Source organism: Leucopleurus acutus (assembly GCF_964270905.1).
Source record: "Leucopleurus acutus genome assembly, chromosome: 12".
NCBI lineage: Eukaryota > Metazoa > Chordata > Mammalia > Artiodactyla > Delphinidae > Leucopleurus > Leucopleurus acutus.
In genome coordinates, this window is record NC_139154.1 from 19481071 (window position 1) to 19498055 (window position 16985).

Consider the following 16985-nt stretch of genomic DNA (forward strand, 5'->3'; position numbering starts at 1 on the left):
GCTAAATATATATCTACGTTCATAGGCCTGACTCCATGCAACAGTTTTCACACTTTTGGGGTATACTCTCACTTTGATGGTTTAAGGCCTTCCTTATTATCTTTTACACTATTTGTGACATTTACATCTCCACGCCTTCCTTTAAGTATGTATTTTTTAGTTGTTTCGTTAGCAGTTAGAACGTCACCCTAAGCGTGAGGGTGAGGAGAGAAAGGGAGAGGAGGTAGAGCTCAAGGCATGATTTCAGCTTGAAGGACACAACGTTGAAAATTAATTTAAAAAAAGACCTTTTGGGATTATAGGAGGTCCCTAAATTTACGTTAATCTTTACCCGTATCAGTGAGGATAACCAAGAATCAGCTTTACGTTCTTAGGTTCTCATAAATCTAAACGCACACGTCAGGTTCGTGCACGGTTCCGTGCATTCTTCCTCTCGGTGGATCGTGACACATTCTAAATTTGAATTGCATCATCTCCGCAGTTTTCAAACATTCCTTCATCAATCAAAACAGAATTACACAGATACTCTTAACTACTGATCTAAGTCTTGCCTCTTAAAAAACCTCTCATTATTCATGACACCTCAGGAAAGGGAAATGTAGAGCAGAATTCTCCCGCATTAGCAAGTCAAAATTTTAAACAGCTTATAACCCTAAGAGGCTATAGAGCAATATTTCTTGGCAGTGCTTTCAGATTAAGGAAGTCATTTCTTTCAATAAGTATTTGCTAAAGCACCTGATTCTGTGTGGTCTGTACTTGACACACAAAAGCTCCTTCCAGGAACATATGTTTGGAGAGAAAAAATGTGCACTCACAAGATAGCTCAAAGTGCAAGGTAGTCTGTGATTAACCGAATGCAAAGCAAGGAGTCCAATGCCAGAGAGAGGGCAGGAAGGGAGCAAGTGATGGGGCTACAGGGAGGCTGGGGAGGAAACTGGGAAGGAACAGTATGATCTGGCTGAATTTGGGGAGGACACTGAAGGTGTGGGTGTGCGTGCGAGTGAGAGTGTGAGTGTGAGGCTCTGCAGGTGCAAAGACCTGCCAGCTGGCACGAGTCAGGTGTGCTTAGAGGCGGCAGGGGGCCAACATGGCTGGAGCAGAGTATCGCTGGGAAAGGCCAGGTTGGGCAAGATGACACTGACTGAGGAAGCCTGGTAAACACTGGATGATTCAGGCAGGAAATTTCATTCTGCTTTAGAATTCAACGTGACCACGCATCGGTTCCTTCGGGTGACCAGAACTCTGCATGAGACTGTGGGACTGTGATGACAGAAACTCTACCTCCTATTTCCCTTCTGTATTTTCTGACACCCCCTGGTTATTTCTCTGTACACCAGTGGACCTAGGCAGTTAGCTTCATATAAATGCATGCTTGGTGGGCAAAATCAGTAGCATTGCGGGGTGGGGTACAGTTATGGCTTAGGCATCTTCAACCCTGGAATAATACTCCGAAGGTCATTTGAAATGCCTTATTCACCTCCAGCACCCTGATTTCACTTATGAGCACTGGAGGGGAGCAGAACTAGAATTACTGGATAGGAAAGACTCCCTTTGGATGAGATCTTCTGACAGAACAACCGTATGATCTCTTTTAGGAAAAAACAGAAGTGTTCTAACTCTTGCCTGAAGGCTTTAAGCTTTCTCAAATAAATTATCCAAGTCAGAAAAGTTACTCTCTGAAAACATCAAATCATACAGCTTCAGGGTCTTATGTGCAGTGAAATAGTTTCTGGATTGTCCAGATTCATAGGAAAAATTCATTCTGGCAGGTACATGTGAAGAATGCAAGTCTTTTTGAAAAGGGATTTGATCCTGGGACCAAGCCAAGCGTTGGCCAGGCTAACAAGGGAGAAATATGCAAACTTGGGTGCTTTCTTTTTAAGGAAAAAAACTATTACCACCCACTGACTCCATTGCCTCTGGTTCCTATTCAAACTTTAGGTCTAAACTGAAATATTAGTTTATCCAGGGCTTCCTCCCAGTCAGACATTATTGGTTGAGGTCATAATTTATTGGGTGACGAGCACTGGATTATATAAACATTTTTGCCTTTAACAGACCCAGCCATCCTTGTAATAGATTTTATAATGACCCTAGCTATGTTGCCCCAGTGATGAAGCTGTGGTACAAACGTCATTTGGAGGAAAGGATCTGGAGAGAAAAGGTCTTACCATTGCATCTGCTTTATGCTTCATTCGCTTAGCTTCTTGCATAAAATAATCTGCACTGCGTGGCCTACGAGGAGAGGGTGATATGAAACGTCATTACCGTGCAAGTGCAAGATCTTTGGAAAATATTCTTTCCTTTGCTCACACTTGAAGCACAATTTCAAGACTCTTCTTAAGACGGAATCAAGTATTTTTCTTTTCTTTTGCATTTCCAAACTATTATAGCCTATATGTAAAAGACTACTATTATATTTCTCTTAAGTTAGCAATCCAAAACACACTCAATATATGCAAATAAATATGTACATTTACAGTGATTTTTAACATGGATCCCCAGTACCTAATTTGCGAATCAGATTTTTTATTGCACGGTTAAGAAAACAAGTGCAAAATCTTATTTCACAGGTTAGTTACACAAAGCAATCCCTTTTTAATGTAAAGATGGCAAAGGTATCTCATAATAATTGTATGGATATGTACAGGTGAGTATATTTCTGTACCCTTATGAAAATCAGTGTTGTTTGTATGCATAAATGGTACCCAAAGTTGCTTGTATCTCTGTATGTAATTATTTTAAAGCTTTGCAATGAAAAATGAAAAGAGATGCTGTTGCATGATTACATTCCAGTTGTAATAAAGTTAATTGTAAAATGACGTCTTCCTTGTCACAATGCAAACATGGCATGTATTCTCTCTAGTTCTGATTAACTGGCTGGTAAACATTAACACCAGACATGGGCATTATTAAAACAATAACCCTGGCCAGCGCTGACTCTGCTGGGAGATGAAGGGAATTCATCCAGAGATGGATCTGAGTGTGTGACATGACCCCAAGTTACACTAAACTACTCATCAGACAGTAACTTTAAATGCTTCATTGGATAGATTTTTTTAAATCTACATACTTTAGGTACCATCAGCATAAACTTGTTTTGCATTATGGGTCTTTATATAATCAGTAAACTTGACCTATTCATGTACACACCATAAGCCAGGACCCCCTGAATGGGAGATAAGATGTAAGTAGCAATATTAATCATGAACTGTTTAACCTATTTAATACACTTATTTTGAACTGCCTTCTTTCAGCTAAGGCATCTTTTCCCCAATGCAGTATTAGGTAGTCAGAGCGTCCTTTTATCCTAAGGGGTCAAAAGGCTTAGAAAAATCACACATACCATGTCAATGACATTACCATCCAAAACTATAATCCTCAGCTGAATGGTTTTAATCAATCAATCAAACAAATAAACAAACCAGGATCAAAGCAAATACTTAATTTTGGGTCACAAATCACAGAAGCAAGAAAAAGACCTTGGTTTTCTGTCTCTTCTTCCGCATAAAATATTGTCAGTACTGTGGAACATGCTGGGAATTTTTAACTTTTCCAACAAAGAAATGAGGAACATGGCTGCAGGATTTCCCTAATGTGTAGAATGAAACTCTGTTTCTCAATCATGAGCCCTTCACCATTTTTCCTGCCATGCAGGCCTGGACTCTTTCATTCATCATGATGGGTCTTCATTGGTGGGTGAGGCCTGAGGTTTCCTTCAAAGGAAGGCCCTGCTCTGACCGGCTCTTCTTGTTCTAGTTTATTTCCTCAACGTTCACGCTTCTTCCATTTGAATGGCGTTTTAGTTGACTTTCACGATGGTTTATTCTTCTCTGTCCACATATTGACCTTTGAACACATACTGGCTATCTGTGGGGTCTTTGATGCCGACTGTGGCAATTTACATTATTTTTGTTCTTGTTTTTGTTGTTTAATGGACTGACTTAATTTTTCTGAGCAGTTGTAGGCTCCGAGCAAAATGAAGTGGAAAGTACGAGAAGTTCCTGTGTACCTCGTGCTTCTGCATGTGCACAACCTCCCTCACTACCAACATCCCCACCAGAGCAGCACATCTGTTACAATCAATAAACTGAAACTGACATATCATCATCACCCAAAGTCCACAGTTTACATCTGGGTTCACTCTTGGCGTTGCACATTCTGTGAGTTTTGAGAAATGTACAATGACACGTATCCACCATTATAGTATCATACAGAAGAGTTTCATGCCTTAAAAATCCTCTGCAATATCTTTCGTTTGTCCTTTTGCTGAATGCCCCAAAGCAGAAGACCAGACCTACCTCTGCCCACACCCAGATCTGACTCCTGAGCTTCAGATGGGGTCCTGGAGCCTATTTGTTCAGGACAAGAGTTCAGGCATCTCCATCCATCTCTCCCCCAGTTATCAAATGGTATGAATGCTCCCTTGTAAACATCCTTTTCTTTCCCCAATGACCATATCCACCAAGTCTAGGCTTTCATCACCTCTCCTGGCCTCTAGTTTCGCACCCATACAATCTATTCTGAGCTTCAAGCCTTGACCAATGTTTGTAAAACGTGGCTTTCATTATATCACCATCCTAGTCATAGATCTAAAATCCATCTCCAGGGCCTATGAATTCCAATCGCAGTTCAGGTCTCCAATCATCTTGCCTAACCCTCTTAACCGTACCACTTACTCACCAAGTCCCTCAACCACAGGCAGAGAGGTGTCCTCACTGTCTGGTTGACACGCCATGGCTGTCTTAGAAGCTCTGCTCATCCTTTCCGTTCTTCCTGGAACACTCACCTCTCTGCTCATTCATTAAGTGCTTATGATGAGCCAGATGTTACCTGTCCCTCAAATTCTTAGGCCATAAGGCCTTCTTGGTAATTTTGGTCCATGATCAGCCATGTCTTTCCTGATCTCAGATACCACCTCTTGTTTACACTTCACTTCCAGGCATTTAATTACCTTCTGCTGTCCTGGGCTACAGTCACTGCATGTATGCAAACTTTGCAGCTGGACCATTTTCAGCGGGGGCCCTGTTGTAGACCTCTTTGATCTTCCCCACCTTGTAGTTTTAGGTACATGGTAGAATAGAAATGACCCCCCCCCCTTGCATTCATATTTTGAGTTTCAAAGAGAGAGAGACAGGGTTGACTTCTGATGGGGTGCAGCCTCGAAGGCAATGAGCCAGAGAACATCTCCATGGCAACCTGAAATTCTCCACATCATTATCTGTCCCACACTCCAGTATAGGAATTTGGTCGTTTTTCTCTTGCCCTGTTTTTTGTAGACCTCGTCACTAACGGATCATCATTTTTTCAAATGCAATTCGTTCTCACGAACGAATTACTTTGGTAATAAGCAAAGGCATCTGTTAGCCTTCTTAGTTACCCCTGGGGTGGCAGTGCCACCTAATTCCTAATACGGGTACCTTAATCAATGCTGTTTTTATCTGCAGCATGTAAGTGTATCCTTTAAACCTGAGATGGAGGCTGAGTCACAAACTCTCACAATGGTGTAGGTGGATAAGTAACACATCTATTTTCTGACTACATCACAGCAGCTACAACATTAACCTGAGATGCTGAAGAAATGTACTATCAGGGCCTGTTTAGGATCGCATAAGAATTCTCATCTCTGCATCTAATGGAGGGCTTATTACACTGAGTCACTGAAGATTGCTTGATGATTGGCCCATTTGTTTTCCTTTCAGGTGATTTCTAGAGCCACACTCCTAGATCAGATCATTATAAAGGCAATGGGATGATGGGATGTCACCCAGATTGTCCGGCAAGGCAGTGGACACGTGCTGTCATGAAGGCATCACTCCGATGGTGACTTTCAAGTCAGCAGGAAAGTAAAACTGCCGTCACCATTGTGGCAGTTACAGAATATAACATGGCACAGGCACTAAAATGAATCTAATGACCGCAGCGTTCAAACTCATTTTTCATTGAATCTTCTTTCTTTTCTTTCACATGGAAAACCTAGAGTTTTGCTTTTCATTGTGATCATAAGGTTCTTCACACCGTTTCTCACAGCGATGGTATTTGATGATGATACGTGAGCAACCCTAAGAAAAGTACAGTTCAACATCATGCATGTAACTCACCGTGTCTCTGGGGCTCTTCAGAAGCTGGGCTTGAGTGATCCAAAAGCCAAAGCCGAGCCCCGTGTATCTTTGTTATAAGAGCTCTCGGCAGCAAAAAAAATGGGAGCACTTGATCCAGAGGGAGTGCGCCCTCCTCACCTCTCATTGCCCCCACCTACACGCGAGCCACCTTAGTTCTAAGCAGCGGCGGGGGCTGAGCTACCCTAAAATTTCTTCTGGCACCAGCGTATTAGAGCAACCTTGCTCTTTGTTCTCCTTTGTGGCTGCGATGGAGTTGAACACCCTCCCACGGAGAGGCTGGCGGGCTGCTTTCTGTGATTCCTACCTCTGTGAAATGCACCTCCTCAGCAAAACCAGCCTGTTTTGTGAAAACTGGCAGAGATGGCGAACTCAACGTGTCTGAACAAACGGGTTCCTTGGCATAGCAGAAGTGGGGATCATTTTCTCAGGGAAGTTGAAATCCAAATCAGACAGCTAGGCAACTGCACACCAAATGAATTCGTCATCTGATAGCCTGTCAGCTTGTCATTTAATAAGTCCCCGAGGTGTTACTGTGGCCCAGGCTGTGAGGTACTTTCTTTACCAAGAAGAACGGGTAAGAAGTGAGGTAATTGTTTTTCACGCACTGAGTAAGTGGGTGCTGCCGATGAGGGCACTGCACAGCCAGGGACCCCGGTGCTGCCGCTGGCTTTATGAGTGCTTTCCGAAGGAAGCAGGAAGACTGCTTTCGGCAGCAAGGATTCAAATGCAGCTTTTGTTTCTACGCCCTTGATGTTGGCTGGGACCCCCGAGTCCCTGGCTTCTCAGAAGCATAAGCAATCACTCATCGTGTCTCCTACAGGCCACAGGCTCTTGCAGGTGACTCCTCTCTCGGCCACACATAGAAAACGGCGTGTGCGTTCCAGGACACACAGGCTAAATGGCAGGTTTTTGTCACGTGAGCATAAGCAACTTTCTATCGAAAGGGAAACGCATCAATTTGATTGTTGTTCTTCTCTGGGTGTGATATTTAACAAACGAATTTATTTACAAAACAGAAACAGACTCACAGACTTAGAAAACAAACTTATGGTTACCAAAGGGGAAAGACGGGGGCAGGGATAAATTAGGAGCTTGGGATTAACATATACACACTCCTATATATACAACAGATAATCGATAAAGACCTACTATATAGCGCAGGGGACTCTACTCATTACTCTGTAATAACCTATATGGGAAAAGAATCTGAAAAAGGATATATGAATATGTATAACTAAATCACTTTGCTGTACACCTGAAACTAACACAACATTGTAAACCAACTATATTCCAACATAAAATCAAAAATTAAAAAAGGGCTTCCCTGGTGGTGCAGTGGTTAAGAATCCGCCTGCCGATACAGGGGACATGGGTTCGAGCCCTGGTCCGGGAAGATGCCACATGCCACAGAGCAGCTAAGCTCGTGCGCCACAACTACTGAGCCTGTGCTCCAGAGCCCGCGAGCCACAACTACTGAAGCCCGCGTGCCTAGAGCCCATGCTCCGCGACAAGAGAAGCCACCGCAATGAGAAGCCCACACACCACAAGGAAGAGTAGCCCCCGTTCGCCGCAACTAGAGGAAGCCCGCACGCAGCAACAAAGACCCAACGCAGCCAAAGATAAATACATAAAGTAAAATAAACCATGATAACTGTAGAAAAACGACTGATAAAAAAAAATTAATCAAAAGAGAAAATCATTTTACAAGCCCTTAAAATGATCAGAGAGCTCAGATTTCAATCAGGGAGATCTAAAAGGCCTTGTCCCCAGCTCCTGCCCTCCCAACACCCCCAGCCAAGTCCTTTTTTTTTCCTTTCTTTCTGTTTTGGTTAGAAAAAAATAAAAACCTGGCTGAGAGGGGTTCATAAGTGAAAAAATTCCATATGAAGAACAGAAAGGCACATGAATGGTGTATCAGGAAAGGTGGGGTCCAGCTTTGAAGCGACTGGGAAGGGGAGCCTCTCGGGAGAGGAAGAACGGCCACAGCAGGTCCACCGTGGGCGCGCCTTGCCTGGATGTAACATCACCTACTCAAGGATTGCAGTTGGTGTCCTCTCACTCCATCATCTGGCCTTTCACATACAGGAATCTTCCACCCTCTATAAAATTAAAACGCTTTTAGCTATGAGGCTGTTGCGCATCATATCACAAATGCCGACTCCCTCTTCCTGCCCTGCCAGCCACAGCTCCCAGGCCAGGGCTTCAGCACCGCGTGGCGAGGGAGTCTCTTCTCGGCGTAGGGAGGTTTAAGTAGTTGGGTTCCTGGTATTGGTGCCACGGGGACAGATGGGACGTTTGGTGGTGTGGCTGAATGTGACGATCATGACTGACTCTTCCTTGTGAAATGTGGGCAAGAGACAGCACATCCTTCTGGAAACAGCAGGCAGGGCTGGCACCCGGGGTTCTCTGGCTCCCCGGCACAGCAATATGGCACGTGGGAAGAGAGGCCAAGCATTTCACCACTCAGCTCTGCTCTGACGTCTGTACTGAGGACTTCGTGACACAATTGTTCCCTGGATTTTCCAGCGCCAAGAACTCCCCTGTCACTAATTATGACACCAAGTAATTTACAGCTCACGGCTCTGCACTAATAAGATCCGTTTCTAGGCTTTGAGTTGAATCAAGTGCTGTCACTCATGGACATAAATCCTTACAGATTTTTTTTTAAACAGAAGTTTGGTAATTACACCAGCGTCACCTTAAAATCAGGGCTCTCGAGGAGAGAAAGTGGCGCACGGCTAAATGTCAGGGGTGATCCTGCAGGACAGGCTGACCTGGATCACAGTTTTAAAACAAATTATTCGGTTCAGTTCCATCTACATCCTGAACGGGTAAGTGACCTAGGAAAAGGGCCTGGAAGCCCGTGAATTTAAATTGACTTGCACGTAGTAGATTCCTTACATCCACGGAAAGAGAAAGAAAAAAAGATGCAGGCATTACCCCCTGGGAATGTTATTCTAATTCAGCTGGGGCCATTCAACGGTTGTTATTTGAGTGCCCACTGGATTCGGGTGGCTGTTGTCTGAATCTCATGTTTATTCAACCGTTAACGAGTATTTGTAATACAAAAGGATGAGTTTACTTTTTTAAAAAAAGCTACAGTGATGTGGCTTTAAAAGTCACGTGACAGGATGGCATCTGTTACTCACTGGAGCGCTATAACTGGATTTCCATCAACTCTAAATCATTCCGCTGCTAATTCTCTAGTTCTTTCTTTCCTTCTGGTGGCCTCTCTTTGGTCATGTCACTGCCTGTTGACACCTCTAGTGAGGAGAAGTCAAGGAAAATGACAGGAGCCAGGTCATGGTCCTTGAAGCTGGTGCAGAGCAGAGAGGTAGCAGGAGGCGGCCAAGGTTGTGGTCCCGGGGAAGCTTCCTGGAGAGGCCACCCATATGTCTCCATCTTCCCTCAATTAATAACTGAGAATGAATCAATCACATACTCTTGTTCCTACCACTGGACCTCAGGACACACCAACTGAACCTGGGAGACACTTTACATACTTTTAGGTGACTTCCTAGTCCAGTGATCTCTTTATTATTATTATTTTTTAAAAATTTACTTATTTATTTGGTTGCACCAGTCTTAGTTGTGGCAGGTGGGCTCCTCAGTTGTGGCATGTGAACTCAAAGTTGCGGCATGCATGTGGGATCTAGTTCCCTGACCAGGGATCAAACCTGGGCCCTCTGCATTGGGAGCATGGAGTCTTAACCACTGTGCCCCCAGGGAAGTCCCCCCAGTGATCTCTTCACGGACATATTTTTATTGTTCCAATGAAGAGACAATGCCTGTTTTTGCTTTTCAAGCCTGAAGAATCTTCCCACGACTTTCTCAGTTCAGCAGTTAAGCGGCTGTTTGAGTTGCATGTTTCTCTTACTGTCATGGATTTCAAATCAATTGGGACACGTGGCAACTGGAAGATGTCTCTCTCTATATATGATGGATATGAAAGAGTGCTTTTTTATTCTATTGTACCTTTATCCATAAAGGGAGAAACACTGTATTGTAGCTGCCAGCCAGAAAAATTACACACATTGCTAATGGGAAGAACGAATGATAACAGCCTCTTGGTTGATACAGATAGGGACAAAATTATATTAGCTGCAGTCCCAGCAGACTGAGAAACATTGCCTCTTGTAAACAGTCCAAGACACTGCAGGTAGAAGTAGGACCATTTAGTTGTTGCTGTTTCAGACTTAGCTTTCTGGTCCATACACTGGGAAATTCCTTACATTTTAATTTCCCATACATGTGTGTGTTTAAACACCATGCCCTTGATACATTTGATGCTTTGGGTACCTTACTGTCAAATGCACGTGTGTTTGTTCATGTTGTAGATTATGACTGCTTCTCCTTTTTTTTTTTTTTTTTTGCTCCCTGAGTCCAGATCTTTTATAATACCTGCAACTTTCTTTTTCCTTTTAAATTTATTTTTTATTGGGCTTCCCTGGTGGCGCAGTGGTTGAGAGTCCGCCTGCTGATGCAGGGGACACGGGTTCGTGTCCCGGTTCGGGAAGATCCCACATGCCGTGGAGTGGCTGGGCCCGTGAGCCATGGCTGCTGAGCCTGCGCGTCCGGAGCCTGTACTCCGCAACGGGAAAGGCCACAACAGTGAGAGGCCCACGTACCACCAAAAAAAAAAAAAAAAAAAATTTTATTGAAGTATAGTGGATTTACAATGTTGTATTAATTTCTGCTGTACAGCAAAGTGACTCAGTTATACACACATATATATATACATATATATATATATACATTCTTATTTATATTCTTTTCCATTATGGTTTATCTCAGGACACTGAATATAGTCCCCTGTGCTATACAGTAGGACCTTCTTGTTTATCCATTCTATACATAATAGTTTGCATCTACTAACCCCAAACCCCCAGTCCATCCCTCCCCATCTGCAAGCTTCTTGAGATGAATAAGGGCAGTTTTGGGACTGTTAAAAATGACAGGTGGGCTTTGAATGATGTCTAAAGCCCCGTTTCCATTCTTATAAAGACTTGATTTGTAAGATAAGTATAATTGTTTTTAATTCCTCAAAGAACTGGGTTGCAACCTAAACGATATGGAGGCTGACCCATCCATATAACTACTTTGTCTTCAATTTGCTTCTTAATATTAGGAAGAGCATCTTTAATTAAGATGAAAATCAAAAGATTCCTATATCTTCTGAATGCAAATTTCCACACTGTCATTAAACACGATTCTAATCTCCTGTTTTTGCAAACGGTTAAAGCTCCCTTGAACAATTTCCACCACCAAACCCTAATCATATATGGAGTTGACTGCCTGATTGTACTCCCATTACACGCCCCTCACCCCGGGGATTAATTACCACCTCCCTTGATGCCCAGGGCAGCGGGCAAGGAGGGGAAGGGGAGGTGCTGAGGGTCAGGAGAGAGCGTGCCTGGGGTTGAGTGCAGCTGCGGCAGCCACGGGAAGAGGAGAAAAACACACGTCCTCCTGGGCCACCCTTACACTTTGGTAAAACCAATTATCTGGGAACGTGCTCAATAAAGAAACAAAATAACGTGGATTTGGCTTTGAACCCTCAAAGTCTGTGCCCTAAGTAGCTTAATGAAGTCCAAGCAGGGCTTGAGGGCTACAACTCGGTATTCTTTTTTTTTTTTGCGGTACGCGGGCCTCTCACTGCTGTGGCCTCTCCCGTTGCGGAGCACAGGCTCCGGACGCGCAGGCTCAGCGGCCATGGCTCACGGGCCCAGCAAGTGGGATCCTCCCGGACCGGGGCATGAACCCGTATCCCCTGCATCGGCAGGCGGACTCCCAACCACTGCACCACCAGGGAAGCCCTAACTCGGTATTCTTGCTTCTTGGAGGTGAACCAACTGATCGTGCCTATACTCTGAGTGAAGATAGGATTGGAAAGTAGGATGGGAGGGAGATGAGGGTGGAAGAGTCATCACCACCGCGCCGAGCTTTCACTTCTCAGGTGGTCACGCTCAGGAGAGACCATCTCACTGGATCTCAGAAGAGCCTGTCATGACAGTCACTTTTTCCAACTAGGAAGCTGGGACTCAGAGACATTTAGCACCATTTTATTTTCTGACTTTGGGTGAGGGTCGTGGCTTACAGTCTGTCCCCTCAGCCAGACTGTCAACAGTCAGAGAGCAGGGTGTTCTCTCACTGTTGCCCGCTGCTCCACGCCGGGATTTAAGGGCGTGCCTCAAACACACACACACTGCACGCTTGGTGAACGGCTCAAATTGAAAGGAGGATTCAAGGCGAACTCTTGAAACCATACCTGCTGCCTTCCAGGCTTGTCCTTGACACATATTTTTTCCCCAAGAGCCTAAATAATTTTCAGTATCATTTTATCATTTCTCATTTGTCATTTTCAGCATCTCCAGAGCATTCCAGGATGTTAATTTATTCCTTTTCTTTTGTTTCTCCTCCTCTTAAATGGATGCCGGGAACGGAACTAATACTTGGGTTTCAGTGTTAGGACTGGGAGATGGATGACAGGATATTTTCTCCTGGATAAGAACTGTTTACACTTTTATAAAGACTACAGCATTTTAGAGAAAAAATAAAAAGCTTTCAGGAGTGAATCACTATTATTCTTTGCCTGTTATAATTTACAAAAACAAAAAATGCTTCTCCTTCTGGCAGCATACAACCCCAAAGGCAGGGGCTTAGAAATATGACTCATTGATGCCATTTAGCTTAGTTTTCTGACATCCTGGAGGCAGCCCTGTTAGCCCTGGTTGTTCTATTCACTCAGAAGTCTCCCAGGACTCAGGGGTACACTTGGAGTGAAGCTGCAATTCCCTTCGAGAGGGTGACATTTAACAGATGAGATCACATGACAGAAATGGCCACCCTGTGAATCAGACGCATATTAAACCATCTCCCTGCTCCCACCGATCTGGCCCTCACCGTACCAACCAAGAGTCCACACTTACATGTCATCGAAGATGAGTTTCTGCCTCTTGCAGTCCCTGTGGCCGTTGGAGCCTGGAGACCATGGCTCTGTCTGTGGCCGTGACTTGTGGAGAATGTTTTCGGAATTGCTGTGAGCCGCTTTCTAAACAACAAACAAACACACCTGTATTTGAGAAACTGGCCACCTGGCTGAAGGAGCAACCTGTTAGAATCGCTTGCGTTCTGTGTTCTAGGTTAGAGCTGATGGTGCTTTCCTTGTTGAAATAAAGAAGAAGAAATACTTGCACTACAGGTCTCAAGCTGGAGGCTTTCACATACGTGGTCAAATGTCATTCCCGGGACATCAAAAGGGCACTCTCTTGGGCTTCCCTGGTGGCGCAGTGGTTGAGAGTCCGCCTGCCGATGCAGGGGACGCGGGTTCGTGCCCCGGTCCGGGAGGATCCCACATGCCGCGGAGCGGCTGGGCCCGTGAGCCATGGCCGCTGAGCCTGCGCGTCCGGAGCCTGTGCTCCGCAACGGGAGAGGCCACGACAGTGAGAGGCCCGCATACCGCAAAAAAAAAAAAAAAAAAAAAAAAGGAATCACAGTGTGCCCACTCCCGCAGATCCAGATCTTGAACTCGCCCAAGCTCGGATGGCTATTGTGGGTGGAGGCTGGGGGCTTAGGATTCAGGCTCCTACGCTTCCCAGTTGGCTAGACCCATGGTTGTCCAAATGGACTGCATCAGAATCACCATTAACACACAGCCAGCTGGGCCTCACCGCCAGCATCTCTGACTCAGTATGTCTGGGGAAGAGCCTGACAACATGCATTGCTAACAAGTTCCAGGTGATGCTGGTCCAGGAGCCAAGCTCTCTGAACCACTGAACTATAATCATCCCTCACAAAAGAGGTCATTCAGGTCACAACTGACGGGTTCTCATCAGCTGTCTGTGAAGAACAGGGAGAGCCAAAGGGAATCACTAGAAATTATTTAAGATGTGTTTTAAGAAGGAACACTCTGGATCTGGGGAAAAATGGAAACACCCTTTGTCCTGGAGATGTGGACATTATAGAGAGCACCTACTGTGTGCTGACGTCTGGATAATAAAACACCCCGGTTTTAGTTAGGAGATTCAAATGGATTCCTCTGAAGTAATTAAGGTGGAGTGTATATCAATGCTTCTTTAAATATGGACGATTTTATGCGTAGATCAAGCCTCTTTGTTACGAGAGCCTCCAGGACTCTGGGCGTTTCCTTTCTGGCATGCAGGGTAGTAAATTACGGATGTGTGTGAGCCCTGCTCTAAGTGGCTCTCCCCAGCTAGTCTGTAAGCTATCCTGCAGGCAGAGACTGAACCCTTTAGATCATCAGTGCGTCTCTGTTATGTAGCAAAGTGCCTGGGACACAATAAATACTTCCTCGATAAACACCCGTTCAGTGAAAGAATGCCTCAGTAAAGTCTATCATTGTTTTACGATTCTCTGCGTATCATAGTTGCTTGTGATTGAAGGATCTAGAGGCAAAGAAAAGTTGTGTTTGGTTTAAAATTGGAATCGTTAGCTTTTTGTTTTTTCTAATATGGTCTCAGATTCGTGTATCCTAGAACCAAAGATAATTGCTCCTAAATGAGGGTGCATGAAGGGGTTAATTTCCTGATGGTTCTGTAAGATTTAGGCTCTTGCTGGACCATCTACCGACTCTTTTTGCCTCTTTAATTCATGGGATAAAGCAGGACATGCTGCCTCCCCCCACTTTCTTTGCAGAGTCCTATCGCCAAGTCTCATTTCTCCCTGCCTCACAAAGCCCCACTGGTTTTGAGAGGCACGGGGCGGGGGGGGGGGGGGGGGGGGGGAGTTTGGAATTAAATAATGTACCTGGAGGATGCACGGTCCAGGGCCGCCCGCTGTTAGATGGAGGGTGGCAGGAAAGAGGAACTTACATGCAGTGTTAGCTGCACAGGTGTCCACAGGGGTTGGGTTCTTTAGGCGGTACTGCCTCATTGAAATCTTACACCACCGTTTTGCAAATGAAAACAGGCTCAAGAGATTAAGCAACCGGCCCAAGGTCACATGGTGACTAAGCTATGAGGCTAGAGGGGAATCCAGGTTCCCAGGGGAATACAGCATGTTGGAATCACCCTTGACAAAGTCACCGGAAGAGGGGTGGTGGCAGCTGTCCCACCCTGGTCACCACATTGGTCACTGAGGGCAGCGGGAAGCCCTGCAACTTGGCCTTGGGCTCCAATCCCGGATTTAGCTCTGCCCCAGGGCAAGAAATCTTTTCCAATAGAAAGATTGGTTGGTCCAAAACTCCAAATTTACTTTGTCCTGGAAGAGTTACGTTAGAGCTAATTCTTTTCAGGATGGGAAATGAAGTCCTCCAAAGAGTGTTCCCAAGCAGACGAGGCTGAAAATGCCTCCTCCGTTTCTTCGGCAGCTGCCTGTGCGAGAGGCGAAGAGCAGCTGCTTTGCCAGGTCTTCCCAGACCAGCCTTTAGGGCTGCTTTGCGGGACCTCACTGGTCACCACGTATCAATGTGATCTTCCTCGACCAGGACAGGCTCCCATCGGTAATCTACCAGTTGGACCAAATGGAGGTATGATGCCACCGCAGCCAGGCATCCCACAGCAACGAGGAATGAGACCCCCAATGCCGCCTCATGGTCAGTACAGCGGCCATCCTCAAGGCGTGCCAGGTTACCTTCCTGGTGCTACGCTGCCATGTGGGCAGGGACTGCCAGTGGGGTCCCCTTACCAAGGTGGGCCTCCTCGACCTCCTGCAATGTTGCAAGGTGGGTGTTACTGATCTTAGGTCATCCAGTCTAATACGTTTGGAGATTAAAACTTTTCTCAGCTTGTGCTGTTTATACAGCAAGCTTTCTGTCAATAAAGGCCTCCTTGTGACTTGAACAAACGTTATCCTCCCACATACCAGAAACTATCGGACATTTATTTTACCTGGGAACATTTATTTGGAATAATAAAGCAGGAGCTTTACCTGAAGTTGCAAGTTAAAAAAAAAAAAAAGCTTGTGTTCGTACTGTGCTGGGCTAGAGGCAGAGTAGAGGGGTGTGCTCATTTTCACTCTGGTTTTATCTGGGGCAGAAGAGCATCAACGTACCGTGAGGTCTCCACCATGGGTCTGCAGCTGGTTCTCAGCCTTATGCTTTTTGCTGGACGAGGCGGAGGTGAACAAACCGTTGCTGTTGGATCTGCTGGGGGAAGTCAGGTCCTCGCCGGGGTATTTGTGTTTAGATGCGTCAGAGAGGGGTGAGGTGGGTGAGCGGAGCATTTTTTCATTTTTATTTATTGGGATTGCCAAGCTGTAAACGGAAATCACAGTAATGGAATGTCACACACTCAGCGCGTGGCAAGGTAACTGTTTTATATGTGACCCTCCCACTTAAAACCTGCTGGTAGGAAGACGTCTATTGGGAATTATCATGCCAGGTAACGATTTTATGGCATTAGGACCGTAACGAACAATAAAGAAATTTCGTTCATGGTTGTATAACTCGTCCTCCCAGAAAAAAATAGTAATCTGGAGTTAAATAACTAAGCATAATAACACCTTCATTTCCCAAGTTCTTCATCCAAGGATCTCAAAATACACGACAAACAACTTACTGTTTTCCTAACAAGTGTAAACGGCAGGTAACAGGAAACTCAAATTATACACGAGATCTCCACTTCCAAAAGGACTTTTGCTAACACCTGAGCTTGTACTAATTATTATATGGAGAATAACAGAATCACAGAATAATCAAGCATGAACCCACCTTCTAATTGTTAGGTGGCCAGGCATGGATCAGAATAAACAAAGAATAGAAAACTGTCATTAGAAATGACATTTTCTGATTCCTAGCTCCTTATTTTACCTTCCAAACTATTGTCTATGCCTGAATATAAATCCCCCCACACCCCGCCAAAGACCACCAGAGAAGGGAGTCACATTTGAGTCTTTGCAATGTAC

At 45.0% G+C, this 16985-nt stretch overlaps 1 protein-coding gene across 1 annotated transcript in view; it reads right to left on the reverse strand.

Annotated features, from left to right (window-relative positions):
• The window catches only part of AFF3 (ALF transcription elongation factor 3), a gene marked incomplete at both ends in the record, with an annotated part of 555587 nt that overhangs the window by 13189 nt on the left and 525413 nt on the right, over positions 1–16985 (reverse strand). The window contains 3 exons of the mRNA XM_082851313.1: positions 2172–2235; positions 13052–13173; positions 16134–16335. Of these exons, the coding sequence (XP_082707439.1) occupies positions 2172–2235; positions 13052–13173; positions 16134–16335 (388 nt within the window). The remainder of the gene's footprint in view (positions 1–2171; positions 2236–13051; positions 13174–16133; positions 16336–16985) is intronic.